Source organism: Staurois parvus, unplaced genomic scaffold, assembly GCF_062004578.1.
Source record: "Staurois parvus isolate SC_StPar_1 unplaced genomic scaffold, SC_StPar_1.0 ptg000375l, whole genome shotgun sequence".
NCBI lineage: Eukaryota > Metazoa > Chordata > Amphibia > Anura > Ranidae > Staurois > Staurois parvus.
Window position 1 is genome coordinate 534,040 of NW_028318171.1, and position 22,993 is coordinate 557,032.

The 22,993-nt window shown below is 38.2% G+C and overlaps 1 protein-coding gene and 1 long non-coding RNA gene across 3 annotated transcripts in view; one reads left to right on the forward strand and one right to left on the reverse strand.

Moving 5' to 3' along the window:
* Positions 1-7,621: 7,621 nt before the first annotated feature.
* The window catches only part of LOC149456119 (serine/threonine-protein kinase 38), a 62,432-nt gene continuing 47,060 nt past the window's right edge, over positions 7,622-22,993 (reverse strand). For both annotated transcript variants that reach the window (XM_089685412.1, XM_089685411.1), the window contains exons 12-15: positions 18,812-18,935; positions 12,288-12,383; positions 10,983-11,077; positions 7,622-8,813 (exon numbers count right to left, since the gene is read on the reverse strand). In XM_089685412.1, the coding sequence (XP_089541538.1) occupies positions 8,686-8,813; positions 10,983-11,077; positions 12,288-12,383; positions 18,812-18,935 (443 nt within the window). In that variant the 3' untranslated portion in view covers positions 7,622-8,685. The remainder of the gene's footprint in view (positions 8,814-10,982; positions 11,078-12,287; positions 12,384-18,811; positions 18,936-22,993) is intronic.
* Positions 18,661-22,993, forward strand: part of LOC149456120 (uncharacterized) — a 40,402-nt gene continuing 36,069 nt past the window's right edge. Inside the window, exon 1 of the long non-coding RNA XR_016313957.1 lies at positions 18,661-18,776. This is a non-coding gene — a long non-coding RNA (uncharacterized LOC149456120). The remainder of the gene's footprint in view (positions 18,777-22,993) is intronic.

The following is a 22,993-nucleotide window of genomic DNA, read 5'->3' on the forward strand; positions in this document are numbered from 1 at the left end:
AGAAGTATATGAACGCTTTGGGAGGTGGGATGGAGATGAGGAGAGAATCTCTTCAGGCCCATGTGGTACTTATTCACAAGGAGGGAAAATATCCTTCTCAGTGCTCCAGCTATAGACCAATTTCATTATTGAACACTGATACCAAGTTGTACACAAAGGTTCTAGCAAATAGGTTGAAAGATCTAATGCCTGAATGGATTCATGGAGACCAGGTGGGTTTTGTCCCAGGGAGAGAGGGTAGAGATAACGGGCTGAGAACTCTGTTGCCTATCCAGAAAAGTAGAAAAGGGAAAGCCCCGGTGGTGCTCTTATCAATTGATGCCGAGAAAGCGTTTGATAGAGTGGACTGGGGCTTTATGAAGGACAACTTAGAAGCGCTGGGGATAGGAGAGAGAATGCGTGAGTGGATAGGCAAATTATATAGGGAGCCCACAACAATCATTACGGTAAATGGGGAGAGGTCGGAAACCATTGGGATGTCTAATGGAACAAGACAGGGCTGCCCATTGTCCCCTTTGTTGTATGTTTTGTCATTGGAACCCCTGTTGTCAATAATAAGGAATAGTGGTGCGGTAAAGGGAATTCAGAAAATATAGAACATAAAGTAGCGGCCTTTGCGGACGACCTATTGTTTTATGTGGGCAACCCCCGAATAACATTACCAAATATAATGAAGAGCCTGAAGGAGTATGGTGAACTATCAAACCTAAAAATTAATCCAACAAAAACAGAGATTCTGAATATTAATATATCAAAGAGCGAAAAAGAAAAGCTACAAAGGGAATTCCCCTTTATATGGAGAGAAAGAGATATAAAATACCTAGGCATAAAACTTACTGTCTCATATAAGCATTTATATAGATTAAACTATATTTCTTTCATAAATGAGATCAAGGAAGAATTAAAAACATTAGAAGGAGGAAATCCATCATGGATAGGACGTATAAACCTAGTTAAAATGGTAATTATACCTAAAATACTGTATAGATTTCAAATGGTTCCAATCAAACTCCCAGAGGTTTTTTTTAAGATAATAAAAAAAATGTTAACAAGATATATATGGAGGAATAAAAAAACAAGAATATCATACGAAACATTAAGTAGGACTAAAGAGAAAGGGGGAATGGGACTGCCTGATGTCAGGAGATACTATAAAGCAGTAATCTTAGCAAGAATTTATGATTGGACATTTAACCATAAGGGGAAAAGTTGGGTAGAAATTGAAAATGAACTTAGTGGAATTAGTTTGAGTAAGATGATATGGGTTCCAGCACATTATAGAAGAATTAAAGAGAGCACAAGTATCTACACTTTAAACGTTTTAAGAGTATGGGATAATTTACACAAAAATATGAAATGGGAATTCAATTCTATATTAATGCCTCTTGCAAACACTGAGTATTTCCCCCCAGGAAAGGATGAGAGATCAGGGAGATGGTTTAAAAAGGAAGATATCCAACTAAGAGACGTTCTGGTGGAGGGGGAATTGAGACCATTTAAAGACTTAAAAGAGAAGGGAGATATTTTTACTAGAATAGATGAGTGGAAATACCATCAATTAAAATGTTTCATTGGAAATCTCCCAAAACCCCTGAGATTAAAAGAGGAGTGGAATATGTTTGAAAGGTTGTTAGAGACACGTAGGGATGGGAAACACGGTATCGCTAAAATCTATAGAATACTCACAGAATTAGACACAAACACAAAGTTAACTTTTATAATGAAATGGGAAAGAGACATGGAAGTGGTGTTAGATGAGGATAAACAGAAAAAGATATTTAGATTGATACACGAGAATGTTAGTATGAGAGAGGTGGAGATTAATTATAAGTGTTTGACACAATGGCATATTACACCGAGTATTGAGCACAAGATGTGTGCGGAAAATTAAAAAATGTTTTGGAGAGGATGTGGGGGGATGGGCACGGTGTTTCACATATGGTGGGAATGTCCGAAAATTCAAACTTTTTGGAAGACAATAGTTAAATTGATTGAAATAATAACTGGAATTGACATAGGGTTAGACACAACGATGTGTCTCCTACATAATGTTGAGACATCAGTAAACAAATACAAAGAATCAGGCGTATGGTATTATTTAAACGTTGCAAAGGGTTTAATACCCAAGTTTTGGCAGAAGACAGAGGTGCCGGAGGAAGACTGGCTCAATAGAGTAAACCAGATTAGTAGAATGGAAAAATTTTACCATATGCAGGAAGATAGGATGGGAGTATATGAGATGGGGAAAAATGGGAAAAATCAGGATTGAAAGAGAAATACATAAAAATATAAACTAGGACGTTACCTATAGTTATTAGGCCCCGAGAGATTAGAGTGGGGGAGAGCTTGCAGAGGGGAGGGAGGGGAAAGGGGGGTGGGAAAGGGCTGGGGAGGGGCGGGAAAGAAAAGAGTTTTTAGAAGGGGAAATGTAGAAATGTAATGAACATGTATATGTGTTGTGTTTCCTTTCTTGGATTTTTTGTAATAACATGAAAAACTAATAAATATTTAAATTAAAAAAAAAAAAAAAAAAGAATCGAAAATAAAATAGATTAGAAAATAAGGGAATAGAATAGAACATAATAGAGCAAAATAGAAAAGAATATAGAGGCCTTACGAAACTCGAAACAAATAGAAAAAATAAAATAGAATAGAAAATAAAGGAATAGAATTAAAAAAGAATAGAATAGAATGAAATAGAAAGACTATAGCCATCTTCTGAAATTTTAATTTTAAAAAAGAATAGAATAAAACAGAATAGAAAATAAGGGAATAAAATAGAACATAAAATAGAATAGAATAGAACAGAACAGAAAAAATATAGCCGACTTCTGAAATTCAAATTTTGCAAATAGAATAGAAAATAAAGGAAAAGAATAAAAAAAAAAAAGAATAGATTAGAATAGAATAAAATAGAAAGAGTATAGCTGTCTTTTGAACTTTGAATAGAATAGAAGTAATATAGCCATTTTGAAAAGAATATAATAGAAATTAACACAGTAAAGCAGAACAGAAAATAAATCGAATGGAAAATAATGGAATACAATAGAACAGAATAGAAAAAATTAAAACAGAATAGGAAATAAAATAGAATATAAAAAAAATTAATTAGAATAGAAAGAATATAGCCATCTTCTGAAATTCAAATTTAGAAATGAATAGAATAGAAAATAAAAGGAATAACATAGGATAGTAGAAAATGGAAAGAATATAGCCATCTTCCAAAATTTGAATTTCAAAAATAATAGAATAGAATAAAAATAGAATAGAATAAAAACAAGAATATATAATAAAGGAGAAAAGAGAAAAAATAGAATTTCGAAAGGAATGGAACAGAATAGAAAAGAATAGCTAAACAGAATAGAAAAGAAAATAAAAGAATAAAAAAAAAAACGAATAGAATAGAAACATCTTCACAATGATTTTGGGTTGGATATTTTTCTAATTCACTGAAAAAATTTGAATTTGGTCGAAAGCGAATAAACAAAACAAATTTCATTACGAATGCAATTAAATTAAATTATTAACTTAACGACTTTATCCAAAATGAAAAAATGGTTTTCATTCTGCACATGTCTAGTAACCATGCAAAAAATATCCATACTTGGAATTTACTTTGAATGTTAACTTATAAACAAAAGAGATAAACTGTATATACACACACACATATAAATACCAAAAACAGATATAAAACAAGACTAAAGAGTATATGAGTTAAAAAAAAAAAAAACCTATTAAGCCACTGCTGCTTAAAAGTATACCAAAAATAGGGATTTGTTATGGCAATGCAGATGACCATTGGGATGTGCAAAGTTTAGTATTCTATGTATCCTTCACAGTACAAACATTACTACTAGTAGATGGTCACAGTCGACTTTTTTGAAGTTCCACTTGAATGTTACTAACTACTACTAGCTATACTATGACCTGGACAGAAAGAACCTTTGCAGACATAGCACTGAAAGATGAATTCTGACTGCTTCTATCAGTCACTTCACTTTCTGCTTTAGTAAATATGCCTAATGTTATGCATGTGATGCTGGGTTTTCGTCAAGTTCCAACAGGAAATCCAAAAGTGTATATTATACAACATACAAGACCATGAGCAGTTAATAATCAATTAAATCTACCAGAAAGGTAACTATAAAAAGTATTTTATTCTCATTTTTTATTATTTTTTAACTACATCTCAAAACCATGGAAAATATTCTTTGTCTGAGATCTGAAAGTGACCCCGTCAACCAAATTGCACATTGACAGGTGAATATAATATCAGTAAAGTATGAAAGTAGCACTTGCTCAAGTTCTTTATCCTGGTAATCAGTTTCCCAGTTTATGTGTAAACTGCTCTGAAGTTCTCTTCAACCTCCGACATTTCTGCAAGTTCCCATTTAGAGCAACAGCTAACCCAAACCTCCCTACTGGACCTTGTGCTCCTGTAATCTGCTGTAATCACAGTTCAGAGTCTGTGCGCCTGCCAGCGACAGCACAGATTAAACACATTCTAACAATAAATCCAGGCAGAGTTTGAGTGGTTTGGGTGCTAAACTGGAAACTCTGCTTGTGTTGAGATCAGCCACAGACTATGAAAGACAAGTCTTCAGGGACAGTGGCCAGCAGCACTGGTGATCCCAAGGTCATGGGGATTTAGATCAGTTGCTGTCCTCAGACACATCTGGAGATTAACCCTTTAATGTCTAACAGTCAGTGATTCCTAGATGCCCAAGTCAAATTTAGCAGTACCAGCATGCATCAGTTAACTAGACTTATTCTAGATTATTCTTTAATTATTTTGTATACCTAAAATAGTAAAACATTTTTAAAGGACATGCATATACATTTGATTTGGTTTACAGTTTAAAGTAATTTTAAAAGCTGAAAGTTTTACTTTCAATTCTATGCATGAAGAATAAAAAACCTTCAGTGTGCAGCTCCCCTAAATACTTGCCTGAGCCCCATCTCAATCCAGTGATGTGCATGCCAGCAATGGCTTCTCCCTGGTCTTTCGCCTCACTGGCTGAGACACAGCAGTGGAAGCTATTGACTCCCAATGCTGTCAATCACAGCCAGTGAAGAGGGAGCGGGTGGTAGGACTGAGCCACGCCCTGTGTGTCCCATAGACAGAGCCAGCTCCGGAGCACTTGCCCTAGGGACACTCAGAGAGGAGTGGGGCCATAAGTGCTAGCAGGGGAACCGAGCAGAGGATTGGGGCTGTTCTATGCAAAACCATTACACAGAGCAGGCAAGTATGTTTCCTTTAACCACTTGCCCTCCTGAGGATTTTACCCCCCTTCATAGCCAGGCTATTTTTTGCATTCCAGCACTGCATTAATTTTACTGACAATTGCGAGGTCATGCAACGCTGCACCCAAATTAAATATACGTTCTTTTTTCCCCACTAATTGAGTTGTTTCGGTGGTATTTGATCGCCTGTGCAGTTTTTATTTCTTGCGCTATAAGCAAAAAAAGACCGACAATATTGAAAAAAAAACCCCCAAAACAATATTTTGGACTTTTTGCTATTAACCACTAGCCTACAGGGCACTTATTTCCAGCTTTCAGCGCTGTCACATTTTGAATGACAATTGCACGGTCATACAACACTGTACCCATATGAAATTTTTATCATTTTTTTGTGACAGATAGAGCTTTATTTTGGTGGTATTTAATCACCGCTGGGTTTTTTTTTTTTCTTAAACAAACCAAAAACCACTGAAAATTTTGAAAAAAAAAACGTTTTTTCTTAGTTTTTGTTATAAAAGTTTGTAAATAAGTGATTTTTCTCCTTCACTGATATACGCTAATGAGGCTGCAGTGGTGGGCACCGATAGGCTGCACTGATGGACACTGATAGGTGGCACTGATGGGCTTTGACAGGCATCACTGATGCGCACTGATAGGTGGCACTGAAAGGCAGCTCAGATGGGCACTGATATGTGGCATTGATGGGCACTGGCAGGCACTGATATGTGGCAATGATGGGCACTGGCACTGACACAAGGCACTGATGGACACTGACAGGTGGCACTGCTGGGGCTACACTGATCATCAGGGCACACTGATCATCAGTGCCCTGATGATCTGTGAACGTGTCCCCTCCGCAGAAAGCTGATTACCAGCTCTCCTCTCCTCTCCTCTCGAGCTATCATCAAAGGAAAACTGCCCCAAAATAGTAAAACAAAAAAAAAACCCATTTTTTTTATTTAGCTGTGTGTTTCTTGTTACTACCATAACCTACCACCAAAGAACAACCCAAAATAAATTCTCCAGCTCATGATTATTGCAGCGATAGCATATATGTGTATGTTATTTGTTGTTTGTACCTGTAGTACAGCCCAGAAGCAATAGTGCATATTTTGTTTTTTTTTTTTACCTAAAACACATTGACACTGACACCGATTACCAATTTATTTATTTTTTTTTTTAATCCTGACCTTTGACCCTGACCCAAACACTAACCCTGGCACTGAACTAGATCAAACCTTGATCTAGGTATTTTTTCTTTTCTAATCTCTCTAACTCCTCTAATCCTGACCTTTGACCTTGACCCAAACATTAACCCTGGCACTGAACTAGATCAAACCTTGATCTAGGTATTTTTTCTTTTCTAATCTCTCTAACTCCTGGCAAAGAGGGGAAAAAATGTTTGTAATTAAAAAAAAAAAAAAAAAAAAAAAGATAAATATAAAAAATATTTATCTTTTTTTTTTTTTTTTTTTTTTTTTTAAATTACAAACATTTTTTCCCTCTTTGCCAGGAGTTAGAGAGATACAATGCATCTCTCTCCTCCATTCATAGAGAGAGAAAAAAAACAAGGGGGCCGGGCTGTAGTGACTGATCACTGTGATAGCCAATCAGAGGCTATCACAGCTATCATGTGACCCGGAATTAGGAGTCCCGATCGATTGAACGGGACCTGGTGCTCTCAGTGACACCGCGGCCTTTGACAAGTACGCAAATATGCGGCCCCATGTAAAAAAGCCCAGTTCTGTGAGGCCGCATATTTGTGTTACGTCGGCGTCAAGGTGTTAACTTGTGGCAGTTGGAGTGAATGAGCCCTAAAACATTCTAATCATATATTCAGCCTGCAATATATTATTTGGTGATAGCATCACCCTAGAGTTCGATCACAACAGCCCTGTTGATTTGCATTGCTCTACGGATAGACAAGGCAATTTGCATTATATCTTACTGCTTCAGTTCACACCAACATGCTGCATGGGTGTGTGCTGAAAAAAATAGGACATTTTTCTGTGCAGTGCATTCTGGTGTGCTATAATGCATAGCAATGTTCTGCTGTGCATAGATTTAATGCAGTGACAACAATGCATGCAGAAATGCACACCAGTGGGTATGCATTATATGTGCCCTAACACGCTCCTGCTGGTATGAATGAGCCCTAAAGTGTTTGTCTATATTTAACTTTAATTTTTTCTTGAGCCTACTGATTATTTAATGATTACAGTTGATAAAGAAATAATCCTTCGCTTTTTTTTTTTCACATTGTAGCCAAGCCTCTGCCAAGTTAATCTTTGCCCTGCATAGAATTGCGCATATCTGCTCAAGAAGAATGGCACAATTTCTGCCTACATCTCAATATTTTTATGAGCCGAAAACAGAATTCCAGGAGAACGAGTTTTATAATCACAAAAAACAGAGGACAAAGTGTACAGATCGAATGCTACTAACATCAGAACAAATGGATCCCTCATGCATGCTTTAATTTAAATCTGCTTACAGCTTCAATTGCTTAACAACATATACAATAAAGAGTGGTGGCTCAGGCACTTTTGTATTTTTTGGTAGAATCTGCAGTTTCCCCTTAATACCCAACCTCTCCGCACATGTAATAAATAGAGTAATATTCAATATGAAGTACTCTTACATGCTGATTTGTTCCATCGCACCTTTCATGAAAAAGGCAAAAAGTGCATACAATAGTTTAATGCTGTAAAAATACCAAATATAAAGCAGAGTTTGCCTCGGTGCTATTTTTAAAGCACTTGAAATTCCACAAAGCAAATTACAAATAGAAAAAGAAATGCAAGGTAAGAAAAATTCAAATTTTCTTCACGGTTATTTTACAAACATGTGTCCTAGAAATCAACATAGAAAAAAAGCTAAATAAATAGTTTGGGCTCCATGTTCTTGAAACAGTCTAGAGTTTGTCTTTTGGAATAACAAGTATGCCGATCCAAACTGGTGCAGACACAGTCTGATGTGGACAAAGTGCATGATGCTGCTGGTGCTGAGAGTGACTCTTAAAGCTGCAGAGGCCTTAGCGTCAGACAAATGTGAATCAAATATCTGGAGTACCAAAAGAATCTTCCATTGGGGAATAAATTTACACTGGACTGCAAAGAATAAGTAGAATACAAATGATACATCATTTTGTAAAGGTGACCAGGAATGGTAGAGGCAGTCACATGATCACAGATCACGTCTTGAATGTGAGACTAGATTAAAAACAAGTAGTTGTGCAAGACTAATCCCTTTGATGGTGAAATAAGAGTTTATGGCATTTTCCAGAGGATAAAGGCTAGGACATAAGAAGGCATGGAAGTAGAAAACTTTCCAGTGGTGCATACAGTCACGTTAGAAAAAGCACCAAAACAGGCCAGAGTCCTAAGGCAACCAAGTTAAAAATACTAATAGGTGAGCACTTGTGTCACAGTATAGAAAGATTTATTTCCGTGGTCTGATAAAGGTTGGAAGTGCCCCTCTAGCCGTTAGTCCTTCAAAGCGCTTGTATGTGTAGTTAATGAAGACCCAATCCTTGTTCTTGAAGTCGGACTCAGGATGGTTGCTTGCACCTGAGGAAAAGATGGTTGTGAGAGGTCAAAACAAACAATCATCCCCATTGCTGCTTAAACAAGAAATTGAACCAAGAGAATTTAATAGAAAAACAGTATAGCAAGAGTCTCTGAACTTTCTAAACAAAGGGCCAGTTTACGATCCTTCTGACTTAAGGGGGGGCAGACTGTGGCCATTGTGAATAGAAAGGGTCCTGACATCAGTGGGAATAAACTATGCCCCACCTTTGGTATCAATTGAAGGAATAGTACCCCATCATTAGTGTCAGTGGGAAGAATTGTGCCCCATTGTTGGTATTATTGAAAGGAACTGGGCCCCATTGTTGGTGTCATTGGGAGGATTTGTGCCCCATCTTTGGTGTCATTGGAAGGAATTATGCCTCTTCATTGGTGTCAGTGAGGGGAATTATGTCCCATTGTTGGTATCAGTGGATGAAAATAGTATCCCAAAGTCTGGATAAAAACATGCAAAGGGCCGCATATGGCCCCCAGGCCACAGTCTGGGGACTACTGCAGTATAGTAACTAGTAACTAATATTTAGATTTTTTTTGTCTTTTAACAAATTTGCTTACAAAGAAAATTAGACAGATTTGTTACTGAGAGAAATATGGAGGCTACAGTTGCTGACCTCCTAAAGATGCTAATTGCCTGCCTATCACTGGCTTCAGTCACAGACCAGGAGTATGCCTCCATTGAAATCAGAACTGTTAAGGTGACACTAAGGCAGCATGAAATTTTATCCAGTGCAATAAATATGCTCAAGAGTATTCCCTGGCTTTCCTGCACTGCAAAACTGTCCCTAACCCTTTGTTTGTTACTCAAAGAGAAGCAGCAGTGCAGAGAATATGAGAATCTCATGGTAAGCCATAAATACGGGAAACAAATCTTGCCTCGGGATTTGAATGGCCATGTCTACATAGGTGTGGAAAATTTAGTAGCATGAATACACAATCCCCCAGTATATCTTTACATAGTTAATAAGGTTGAACAAAGACACCAGTTCATCCAGTTCAACCTGTGTGGGTGTGGATGTGTGTTTATGTCAATATCATTTTCCATATCCCGGTTCATTGCGTTCACCAAGATGCCCATCTAAGAGTTTTTTTTAAAAACTATTGACAATTCCCTCTGAAATCACCAACTGTAGAAGCGAGTTCCACATCCTTACCATTCTGACAGTAAAGAACTCCCTACGCAGTTTAAGGTTGAACCGCTTCTCCTCCAAGTGGCCACGTGTCTTCTCAAGCTCCCTGAAATGGAATAGTTTTTTTCCCTATGCTAAAATAACCATTTATGGTATTTATATTTCACTATCATATATCCTCTCAAGCGTCTCTTCTCTAAGAAGAATTTGTTTAATGCTTGTAGTCATTCCTCGTAACTGAGGTCCCCAAGTCCCCTTATTATTTTTGTTGCCCTTCTCTGGACTCTCTCCCATTGCAGCACATCCTTCCTGAGGGCGGGTAACATGAACTGGATGGCATACTCAAGATGTGATTGGACCAGCAACTCTTCCAATATTTCCCATTTTAGTGAGCCAAGTTCACACCATGCATGTGGAGAAGATGAGGTACATGACTGAAGACACTGCACAGCAAAAATTACTGAAGACCTACATTGTAAAATGGTTGTAAACCTCAGACATGAAATCTGAACAAAGCACATCCTTCAATATTGTGTACTTGCCTCTCTACAAAACTACCAGTTTCATTTCTCTCTGCTTCCTGGTTCTTCTGTTATCAGCATGACTCTCATCTGACAGCTTTTCCTAAGTGATGGGGATGTGATATTCACAGCTGTGCTTGTTCTCTGTGTAGAGTGAGGAGGGCAGTGCATCACCGCTGTTCTATCAGGTTTAGGAGTTCTTCTCCCTTAGCTGTGCACTGTGTGAATTCAGATCCCAGCCTCCTGCTTTGTGCTGCTGAGTTGAGCTGCCAGATTTTGTGTTGTAGAAGAATATATATAACAAATGGCTGCAAATAGACAGGTACAACCTAAGTAGGAGGATTTGTTTCCTCTGTGTGTATCATCTGAGGCTAGTCACTTCACTGGGTATATGGAAGGGTTTAAACTACTTTAGGTACCTTCCGTTATAGAAAAATGGGGAAAAAGAGGCCCTAAAATTAATAACTGCACTACAAATTCACTTGAGATTATCTAAAACTTACCCATTGGTTTAAGAATATCTGAATCTGGAAATTCATCAAAATTTGAAGTGTCATCAATACTTTTTATTTCGATAGGAATAGCAGCAGGTCTCTCCCTGTAAATGAAATAGTAAAAAAATATTTAAAGAAAATAAACTATGTAACCATAACAGTTAAAAACAGAAAACCAATTACATATACATTTAACCACTTGGTAACAGCGCTATAGCTAAATGATGTCTACAGCGCGGTTACCCAGTTCTGGGAGGGCATCATATAATGTCCTCCCAAAATGCCCCCCCAGGGGTGCGCCCTCTGCGATCTCCATGATCGCTGTGTCCTACAGACACAGCTGATCACCTGATGAGGTACAAGGCCAATCACCACGTGATCAGCTGTGTCCAATTACTCAGCAGATCATGGAGTAAATACAGTTGCCAGTTATTGGCAGCACTTTCCTTACGCTGTCATAACCGGCAGCTGTCACAGAGCAGATTGGCACTGATCATCAGGGCACTGATAACCAGTGCCCTAAAGGGTTGCCCAGCAGTGTCTCCCATCAGTTGCACTCAGCAGTGCCGCCAGCCAGTGCCAAGTCAGTTCACCCCAGTGTCAGAATGCCTGCCACAGCCCCGCTATGAGTTGCTGATCGCCGCCACTACTAGTAAAAATGAAAAACAAAAACTTCCAGTATATATACCGCCATTTGTAAACGCTATAACTTTCATGCAAACCAATAATTTTACACATACTGTGATATTTTTTTTAGCAAAGATATGCAGCAGAATACATTTTGGCCTAAATTTATGAAGAAATTAGATTTTTTACTGGACATGTTTTTTTAATGGATTTTTAATGGACATGCAAAAAGTAAAAATAATTTTTTCTCAAAATTGTCAGTCTTTTTTTTTTTTTATAGCGCAAAAACTAAAAAACGCACAGGCGATCAAATACCACCGAAAGAAAGTTCAATTCATGGGCAAAAAAAAAGGTTGTAAATTTAATTTGCTGCAGCGTTGCATGACCGCACAATTGTCCATCAAACAAACGCAGCACCGTAACACAAAAAATGGACTTCTCAGGAAGGGGGGAAAATCCTCAGGAAGGCAAGTGGTTAAAGTAGTTGTTGTTGTTAATATTTATTTTTGCAACTTTATAATGCATAAAACATTTAACAGTGTCATGTCATGAGATAATTTACGAGGGCATGTTTAGGGGCGAAATTAGGGGCAAGGAATGGTAGGGGTTGGGTGGGGCAACAGGTGGCAAGTAACTCTTAAGGCCTTGCTAGTAGCTCAGGACTTGAAATTTTGAGCCCTGACTTACCTAATGTGTTCCCAGTCAACACCTTCAAAGAAAAGGTTAGATTTGATCTCTTCTACACCAGAAGCACCAATTCGTTGCTCTGACTCACAGCAGAAACTGGAAGAATACAACATAATGAAAACGTGCCATACAGAAATATTTCCTCATTCCATTATTAGACAAATACACAATATATATCGACATTCTAATTGCTATGAGTAGCCATGTTTTTTTCTTGCTTTTTTTCTTTAAATACCCTGCGCCACAAAACATTTATATAAAATGAATACATACCTTCTGACAGTTATATGTGGCAATGTTAACATTTTTTTGTCTTTGTGTGAACCCATTCATGGGGTGTTTTTTTTAATGAGCAACCTGCCAAAAATATATGGACAGCTCAAATTTTACTCTACAGGCACACTGCAGTGAGAACATTGTACAGTCCCATGACATAATACTATACTTACAGCGGGTAAAATAAGTACTGAACACATCACAATTTCTCTCTGTAAATATATTTCTAAAGGTGCTACTGGCATGAAGTGTTCACCGCATGTTGGCAACAACCCATGCAATCCATACATGTGAAGAAACCAAAACAAATAAGTTCAGAAATGATGTGTAATAAAATGGAATGACACAGGGAAAAAGTATTGAACACATGAAGAAAGGGAGGTGCAAAAAGGCATAGAAAGATAAGACACCAGCTGAAATCTATCAGTAATTAGAAAGTAATCCTGCCCCTTGTCATTGCAAATTAATATCAGCTGCTTCAATCTCAAATGATGGCCTATAAAAAGAGGTCTCATTACCAAGCTGTTAAGAAATATCTCATGATGGGTAAAAGCAAAGAGCTTTCTCAAGACCTTCGCAACCTTATTGTGTGTATAAAGCCTTGTAAAAAATTCCAAGCATATCCAGCGCTCAGATGATGATAGAATGTGGTATGAATGATGAACTTATAAACAGGTCCATATAAATAGTAACAATTGTAACCAAATACAATGTAGCCAAACTTGCAATTATGCAGAGGATATCATGTATGAAATGATCAGTCCTTCCAAATGGTTGTTGAATGAGGAAAGGTGTGGGCAATGAAGACTAAAACACACAATCACCAGAAGCTCCTTGCCAAGGATGGGGGATCACTCAGAAGACATGCAAAAGAAAACACATCAGGCAGCCAGGTCAGCATGAATGAAAACAGTAGAACTTTATTCAAGAGGCACTTACATGTAAATACTCTACAAGTCAGTATCCTGATTGATAAAGGAGGCGCAGCCTCGGAAACGCATTGCGGCCCGCCTACTGGTCATTCACGGCACCTGTCAGACACCACGGCCATTTGGCGGGAGCACATGGAGGGACGCCGTGTACCTCCACCTCCAGGGGGTCTCTCCCCACTCCCTACAGCGATTGTCGGCTCCAGCACTCTGAAGAGAGAGCTGTCTTTGCTAACTGCACTGAATCAGGATACTGACTGTAGAGTATTTACATGTATTTACATGTAAGTGCCTCTTGAATAAAGTTCTATTTTAATTCAGGCTGACCTGGCACCCCGCTGTGTTTCCTTTTGAAACATTATTGTGGCAAAACATACCGATGGCATTGGTTACAAAAGGACTTCTATATTTCTGAATGTTCCAGTGAGCACTACTGGGGTCATAATCCAGGAGTTGAAAGACCATAATTTCACCATAAATTGGCCATGCCTAAGTGCTCCTCACAAGATTTCTGACAGAGGAGTGAAAACAATTATTAGAAGAGTTGTCCAAAAGGAAAGGACCACTTGTGGAGAGCTTCAGAAAGACCAGGAAATGGCAGGTACAATTGTCTCAAAGAAAACAAGTAATGCACTCAACCGCCATGGCCTGTATGCACGCTCACCACGCAAGACTCCATTGTTGAAGAAAAAGCATGTTGAAGCTCGTTTAAAGTTTGCTGCACAACATTTAGACAAGTCTTTTAAATGACAGAATATAGTTTAGTCAGATGAGACCAAAACTGAACCCTTTGGATGCCATAATACACACCATGTTTGGAGGTCAAATGGCACTGCACATCTCCCCAAAAACACCATACGAACAGTGAAGTTTGGAGGTGGGAACATCATGGTGTAGGGCTGTTTTTCAGCATACGGTACTGGCAAACCTCATATCCTTGAAGGAAGAATGAATGGAAAAATGTACCAAGACGTTCTTGCTAAAAATCTACCGGGATGAAGAAGATGAAACAAGGATGGACATTTCAGCAGCACAATGATCCCAAACACCAAGGAAATTGTTTTCAAAGAAAGAAAATAAAGCTGCTAGAATGGCCCAGCCAATCACCTGACTTGAATCTAATAGAAAATCTATGGAAAAAAACTAAAAGATCAGAGTTCATAAAAGAGGCCAACGGAACCTGCAAGATTTGTAGACTGTGGAAGAGTGGGCCAAAATCAAACCTGAGCAATGCAATTGCAGCTGTCACTACCAACAAATGATTCTGTATAAAGTATTAAATACATTTCAGTTAGCGTGTTCAGTACTTTTTCCCTGTGTCATTCCATTTTATTACACAGAACTTAATTTCATGCAATGTATGGACCGCATGAGTTGTTTGACATGTGGTGAAAATTTCATGGCAAAAACACCTTTAGAAATATATTTACTGAGAAAAATGGTGATGTGTTTAATACTTATTTAACAAGCTGTATGCGTGTATTTATACTTAATAAGGTGTTTTTTTACATTAATGTATGAAATACACAGCATTATTGGTTTGTTATATTCATATTGTTTTTGTATTATAGTCACACATTATAGATGCCTTTTTCATTTTTGCATATTTTAGTGATTGCTGCTGAACTGTCAAGCGTCCTGAAGAAGCTAATAGAGAGAAATGCATTGAGTCATGAGGACTCTCGATCTAGCCACACAATTATCTGACAAATTATGTAATGGTATTATACTAATAGTGGCAATATTGAGCCAGTAGCTGTATTGCTCATGAAATTATGCACATAGTGTTTTAAATATATAGCTCAGCCTGAATGATAAGTGGTTTTAATATGGTTGTAAATAAACACTATATTCTATTTATTTATAAGTATCGTCAGATTCCCTCTTTCATTGTCAGTAGAGTCCATTATACAGTGGATATAAAAAGTCTACACACCCCTGTTAAAATGTCAGGTTTCTGTGATGTAAAAAAATGAGACAAAGATAAATCATTTCCTAACTTTTTCTACCTTTCATGTAACCTATAAACTGTACAACTCATTTTAAAAACAAACTGAAATCTTTTAGGGGGGGTAAACAAACTAAAATAATGTGGCACACCCTCCTGTAACTGGGGATGTAGCTGTGTACAGAATTCAGCACTCAAAGTCATGTTAAATAGGAGTCAGTACACACCTGCCATTTAAAGTGCCTCTGATTAACCCCAAATAACGTTCAGCTGTTCTAGTAGGCCTTTCCTGACATTTTCCTAGTCGCATCCTACAGCAAAAGCCATAGTCCGCAGAGAGCTTCCAAAGCATCAGAGGTATTTCATTGTTAAAAGGTATCAGTCAGCAGAAGTGTACAAAACGTTTTCAAGGCATTAGATATACCATGTAACACAGTGAAGACAGTCATCAAGTGGAGAAAATATGGCACAACAGTGACATTACCAAGAACTGGATGTCCCTCCAAAATTGATGAAAATATGAGAAGAAAACTGGTCAGGGAGGCTGCCAAGAGGCCTACAGCAAGATTAACGGAGCTGCAGGAATATCTGGCAAGTACTGGTTGTGTGGTACATACAGTGAGGAACAGAAGTATTTGAACACCCTGCAATTTTGCAAGTTCTCCCACTTAGAAATCATGGAGGGGTCTGAAATTCACATTGTAGGGGCATTCCCACTCAGAGACAGAATTAAAAAATCAGGAAATCACATTGTATGATTTTTAAAGAATTTATTTGTCTTGCACTGCTGAACATAAGTATTTTAACACCTAAGAAACAGCAAGAATTCTGGCTCTCAAAGACCTGTTACTGTGCCTTTAAGAAGTCCACCTCTACTCCACTCATTAATCTAACTTAGTAGCACCTGTCTGAGCTCTTTAAAGACACCTGTCCACCCCACTGTCAGTCAGACGCCAACTACTACCATGGGCAAGACCAAAGAGCTGTCAAAAGACACCAGAGACAAAATTGTGGACCTCCACAAGGCTGGAAAGGGCTACGGGGCAATTGCCAAGCAGCTTGGTGAAAATAGGTAAACTGTTGGAGCAATTGTTAGAAAATGGAAGAGGCTAAAGATGACTGTCAGTCTCCCTCGGACTGGGGCTTCATGCAAGATCTCACCTCGTGGGGTATCACTGATGATAAGAAAGGTGAGGAATCAGCCCAGAACTACAAGGGAGGAGCTGGTCAATGACATGAAGAGAGCTGGGACCACAGTTTCAAAGGTCACTGTCGGTAGAACACTACGCCGTCATGGTTTCAAATCATGCATTGCACGGAAGGTTCCCCTGCTCAAGTCATCACATGTCCAGGCCCGTCTGAAGTTTGCCAATGACCATCTGGATGATCCAGAGGAGGCATGGGAGAAAGTCATGTGGTCATATGAGACCAAAGTAGAACTTTTTCATCTAAACTTCACTCGTTGTGTTTGGAGGAAAAAGAAGGATGAGTTGCATCCCAAGAACACCATCCCTACTGTGAAGCATGGGGATGGTAACATCATGCTTTGGGGGTGCTTTTCTGCGAAGGGGACAGGACGACTGCACTGTATTAAGGAGAGGATGAATGGGGCCATTTATTGTGAGATTTTGAGCAACAACCTCCTTCCCTCAGTCAGAGCATTGAAGATGGGTCGTGGCTTGGTCTTCCAACATGACAACGACCCGAAGCACACGGCCAGGATAACCAAGGAGTGGCTCCATAAGAAGCATATCAAGGTTCTGGAGTGGCCTAGCCAGAATCCAGACCTAAATCCAATAGAACATCTTTGGAGGGAGCTGAAACTCCGTGTTGCTCAGCGACAGTCCGGAAACCTGACAGATCTAGAGATCTGTGTGGAGGAGTGGGCCAAAATCCCTGTTGCAGTGTGTGCAAACCTGGTCAAGAACTATAGGATACGTTTGATCTCTGTAATTGCAAACAAAGGCTTCTGTACCAAATATTAACACTGATTTTCTCAGGTGTTCAAATACTTCTGTTCAGCAGTGCAAGACAAATAAATTCTTTAAAAATCATACAATGTGATTTCCTCAATTTTTTTTTTAATTCGGTCTCTCAGAGTGGGAATGCATCTACGATGTGAATTTCAGACCCCTCCATGATTTCTAAGTGGGAGAACTTGCAAAATCGCAGGGTTTTCAAATACTTCTGTTCCTCACTGTATGACAATTATATTCTTCATATGTCTGGGCTATGGAGTAGAGTGGCAAGATGGAAGACTTTTCTTACAAAGAAAAACATCTAAGCCCGGCTAAATTTTGCAAAAGCACATAAGAAGTCTTCCAAGAGCATGTAGGAAAATGTGTTATGGTCTGATGAAACTGAGGTTGAACTTTTTGGCCATAATTCCAAAAGATATATTTGGCGCAAAAACAACACTGCACATCACCAAAAGAACACCGTACCCACAGTGAAGCATGGTGGTGGCAGCATCATGCTTTGGGGCTGTTTTTCTTCAGGTGAAACTGGGGCCTTACTCAAGGTAGAAGGAATTATGAACAGTTCCAAATACCAGTCAATATTGGCACCAAACCGTCAGGCTTCTGCTAGAAAGCTGAACATGAAGAGAAACTTTATCTTTCAGCATGACAATGACCCAAAGCATACATCCAAATCAACAAAGGAATGGCTTCACCAGAAGAAGATTAAGGTTTTGGAATGGCCCAGACCTGAATCCGATCGAAAATCTGTGGGGTGATCTGAACAGGGCTGTGCACAGGAGATGGCCTCGCAATCTGACAGATTTGGAGTGTTTTTGCAAGGAAGAGTGCCATGCTGATAGACTCATATACAAAAAGACTGAGCGCTGTAATAAAATCAAAAGGTGCTTCAACAAAGTATTAGTTTAAGGATGTGCACACTTATGCAACCGTATTATTTTAGTTTTTTTATTTTTACTTCCCTCCACCTAAAAGATTTCAGTTTGTTGTTCAACTGAGTTGTACAGTTTATAAGTCACATTACAAGTTGGAAAAAGTTCTGAAATTATTTATCCTTGTCTCTTTTTTACATCACAGAAACCTGACATTTTAACAGGGGTGTGTAGACTTTTTATATCCACTGTACATTTATTTTTTGGTTTCATGGTATTATCATTATTATGGATGTGGCAATTCAGCGGTATAGTTTATAAATTACACACACCTCTACTAATCAATTCCTGTTCAATTTTGTATTTACAGTGTGGAAACAGAAAGATCTAACTCTCACTTGGGAGAATAAATATAACAAAAAAAGGAATACCACTAGTTTTTACATAATCATGTAGTATTATCACATCTAAATTTCTAAATACAGGTAAGTAACAGTCATTGTTTCTCAGTATCAGTTACCGTAAGATGAGGTCCTTTGCTTTTTCTGATATGGGAACCTCTGGAGGAAATGTAAGAGTCTCTTTCCAGTTCATAACTTTCTTATAGGTCTCTTGGGGAGTCTCAGAGCAAAACGGAGGATATCCTTTAAAATAAAAGAGGATTCGTGTAAGCAAAGAAAACAACAAATTTAGTAGAGATCAAAGATGTACTGTGGAACTGTAAATGACAATTTGTAGCAGTTAAAAGGTTGGGGGGTATTTAAAGTAGACCTGTACTGGAAGAAATATGGTCTGTCAAAAGGTCTGCTCCTAAAAATTATAGACTAACTTCAATACTTTCTGAGTTAGTGATTCAGTGTGAATCACTGACTTCCACAAGATTTAGACAGCGCTGAAGCTGTTGGACAAGCATGACAACCAAGCAATCTTTATTTTCAAAGGAGAGGTCAGCAACAGCAGCATACATATTTTTCACAGGACAGGTTTGCTTCAAGTAGAAACAAAAAAAAATACATGGAACAAAATAATCAGCAGCTAAAGGGGATGTAAACCCAATCATTAAATAAATCATCTTTAATATGTTTTTTCAAATGCAATTTACAATCTTTTAAAACCAACAGCTTTCAATAAAATATTTAGGCATTTCACAATATCACATTCTTTGTGTGTTTAAAAGCAGACCACCACACGGCGCACAGAATTGTCATAGGAATGCTGCAAAATAGTAAACAATCTACTTGCTTCAGGCAAACGAAACAGTTTCCGAAACTCTTGCCCACCCTATTCACTGACCTGACCACTATCAAGTTTAGCAGCCCTTAATGAGTTTCAACTGCTAATACAAACTGGGTATTTCAAGAGGAAAGGCAAAGGTTGGCATGGAAGCCCAGTGAGAGAACTCCAAAACCTCCACCTAGATGCAGAGGTGTAATTAACTGAAAGAAAGCACAGGGCAGATTGACGGGCCCTAGAATAAATCTTACTGCAGAAAGGAGAGAACTCTCTGGTAGGGCCAGAAGTGTAGCAGAGGAAGCTCCAGCTAGGGTATACAGGTGCCAGGACATGCATGAATATGGCCAGTATCAGGTGATGGCAGCAGGACTCCTGACATCAGCAAGCATCCATTCCCACTGCCGGGCTACTCCCTCGACCTATTCATTTCAGTTTCCTATACACAATCTCACTTTAGAGGAGGTAGATAAACCAGCAGCCAGTGGTACTTGAAAATATGAATCCACTGCAGAAGGGGAGTTTCTGTTCTATAATGAACATTTAAGAAATAATTTCATCAAGAAATGTTTTGGATGCTCACATAGACAAAATGCTTACAATTAGCACTTACTGTAGAAAGTGACCAAGTGCTTAGGATAAATAATTTCAGAACTTTTTCCAACTGGTAATGTGACTTATAAACTGTACAACTCAGTTGAACAACAAACTGAAATCTTTTAGGTGGAGGGAAGTAAAAATAAAAAAACGAAAATAATACGGTTGCATAAGTGTGCACATCCAGTGTCTTAATAAATATAAAATAAAAATCACAGTGAATAACCATAAAAAGTGCCAAGTGCTTAAATAACAATTAATATACATATAGTATAATCATGTGCAAAAAACATGCTATCACTCTTCTGTGAAAAAAAAATTAAAACATTATATATAAAATATATATATATATATATATATATATATATATATATATATATATATATATATATATATATATATATATATATATATATATATATATATATAAAGTGCTTCTTCATTCAAATAGTGCTCAGACCAAATTGTCACTCCAGTGAATCAATCCTAAATATCCAGAGTGATCCTGAAGAAGCCACGTGACAGTGGTGTAACGCTTGGAGCTCATTGACGTCATTTCCAGGTGGAGCTCGGTGACGCACTTCCGGTGATGCACTTCCGATTTCCTATTATACCCATAGGATATGGGGGAACTGCTTGTATACTTCTAAGAGCATGTGAGTTTTCCATCTGTTTTTTCTTTATAATAAAACTACATATTGCGCTATGGAGATCTCTCTTTGTGCTTAAATCTTCCATGGTCCATGGACATATGGCTGAGGCATCATATATATTGAGATTTTGAATCGTGGGGCAAATTATATCCTGGTGTCGTTTTTGGAACATCATTTAAATAAATGATTTGTGACCTCTAGGGGTTGAATGTTGGAGGTGAGGAGGCACTCTGGATATTTAGGATTGATTCACTGGAGTGACACTTTGGTCTGAGCACTATTTGAATGAAGAAGCACATATATATATACATATTTTTTTTCACAGAAGAGTGATAGCATGTTTTTTGCACATGATTATACTATATGTATATTGATTGTTATTTAAACACTTGGCACTTTTTATGATTATTCACTGTGATTTTTATTTTAGATTTATTAAGACACTATTTATGTACCTAAGCACTTGGTCACTTTCTATTTTGTGTGTGCACATGTATAACCAGTTTTAGCTACTTGGGGGCAGACTGGTCTTATATGAATTTTTTTATATAATTTTAACACATATATTATTTAAGCACCAGTCACTTTTACATATGTGTATAAAATTTAGATTTTTGTATATAGCACTATTATAGCAGAGCGCTTCATCCAATATTTGATATTTATTTTGTGTGTCCCATGGTATAGGGTGTAGATGATAGCAGCTAGCTATATTTAAGGAGTCTGTGGAGCGCAGGTGGATATTTTTATTTAATTAGCACTTACTGACCCTGCCTTTGTAAGGCAATTTATTACAACTTTTGTCAGTAACAGCAAAGTCATTTTCTTCACTCTCTAATACTTTTGTTCAGCCTGCTCTGCCCCTTCCCTCCTGGTCCACCAAGATGCCAGGCTGCAGTCTATAAATCCTCCAACTCTTGTAAGAGATAGCTGGAAACAGGCTGGAGTTTTGTCTGCCTGTACCAAGCACCACAACTCTCTATGGTCACTGATAATGTGCAGGCTCCCACACACATTTTCAGGTGTTGAAAGTTTCAAATGAGGGCCAGTATGTGGTCTACTACAAACAGCCTCTGACACTTCCTAAAGTGTCAGTGGGTGAAGAAAACTACAGGGCGCTTAGTGACAAAAAATATAAATAACTGCTATAGGACGTGCAGCATCATTAAAGTGGTTTAAAGGCTCCCGGTTTTTTAACCTTCATGCATTCTATCTTGATCCAGCAATGTGCATGAGAATCTTAGCTCTACTCTACTGGGTTTCTTCCTCCTCAATGGTTGAGATAGTAGCGGAAGCCATTGGCTCCCACTACTGTCAATCACAGCTACTGAGTGTGGCTGCAGTGAGCCAGTGATGAGAGAGGGGGCTGAGCTGTGCTCTATATGGACAGACAGAGCAGCGGCTTGGGAGCAAGCCTGCATGGGTGCCCCCATAGGAAGTTGCTTGCTCTGGGGACACTTGGCAGGAAGGACGGGCCAGGAGCACCAGCGGGGGACCCTAGAAGAGGAGGATCGGGGCTGCTCTAGGCAATACCACTGCACAGAGCAGGTAAGTACAGACATGTTTGGTATTTTTTAAAAATCTACCTTTAATATCACTTTAAATGCTAATTTCAAGCATTCTATGATGGTGAGCAGACAGAAAAGTGTTACCTGATGGCAGTGCCTCTTTAAGAACACAGATTCAAAAAACATACAAACATTTATTAATCAACTGTTGACTAGATAAAGTTGTAAAATAAGCATTCATTTTAGACCTATTTAGTACAGCATCACTAAAGATACAGATTAGAGGGAACCAGTCAGGAATGAATATGGAAGCTGGCATAGCTGACATGTTCTGAACAGGGAGAACTCCAGTGCTGACAGATTTGTAGTTTATACCTTCCAAAACATGCCAGTAAGGGCTTCTCCCATATGCCCTTCTGGACCGGTTCCCTTTAATAAAAACAAAAGTGCAGTAAAAAAGGGTGACGCAAGCATCGGCCATAAATAATACATTAGACAATAGGAATGTTTATTAATTTTGCACCAGACTTTTGTTTATCCTGAACCAATTTAATGTGCACAATATGAGCTGAAAATAAATCCACAGATTTGCAGATTTTGCGGTTTACGAAAATACATTTACAAGTATAAAAGGTGACCATGACAGAAAAGGCTCTGGAAGATAAGTAAGACAATTACAATGCATTCCAGAAAAGGCAAATCAAAAAACATGTC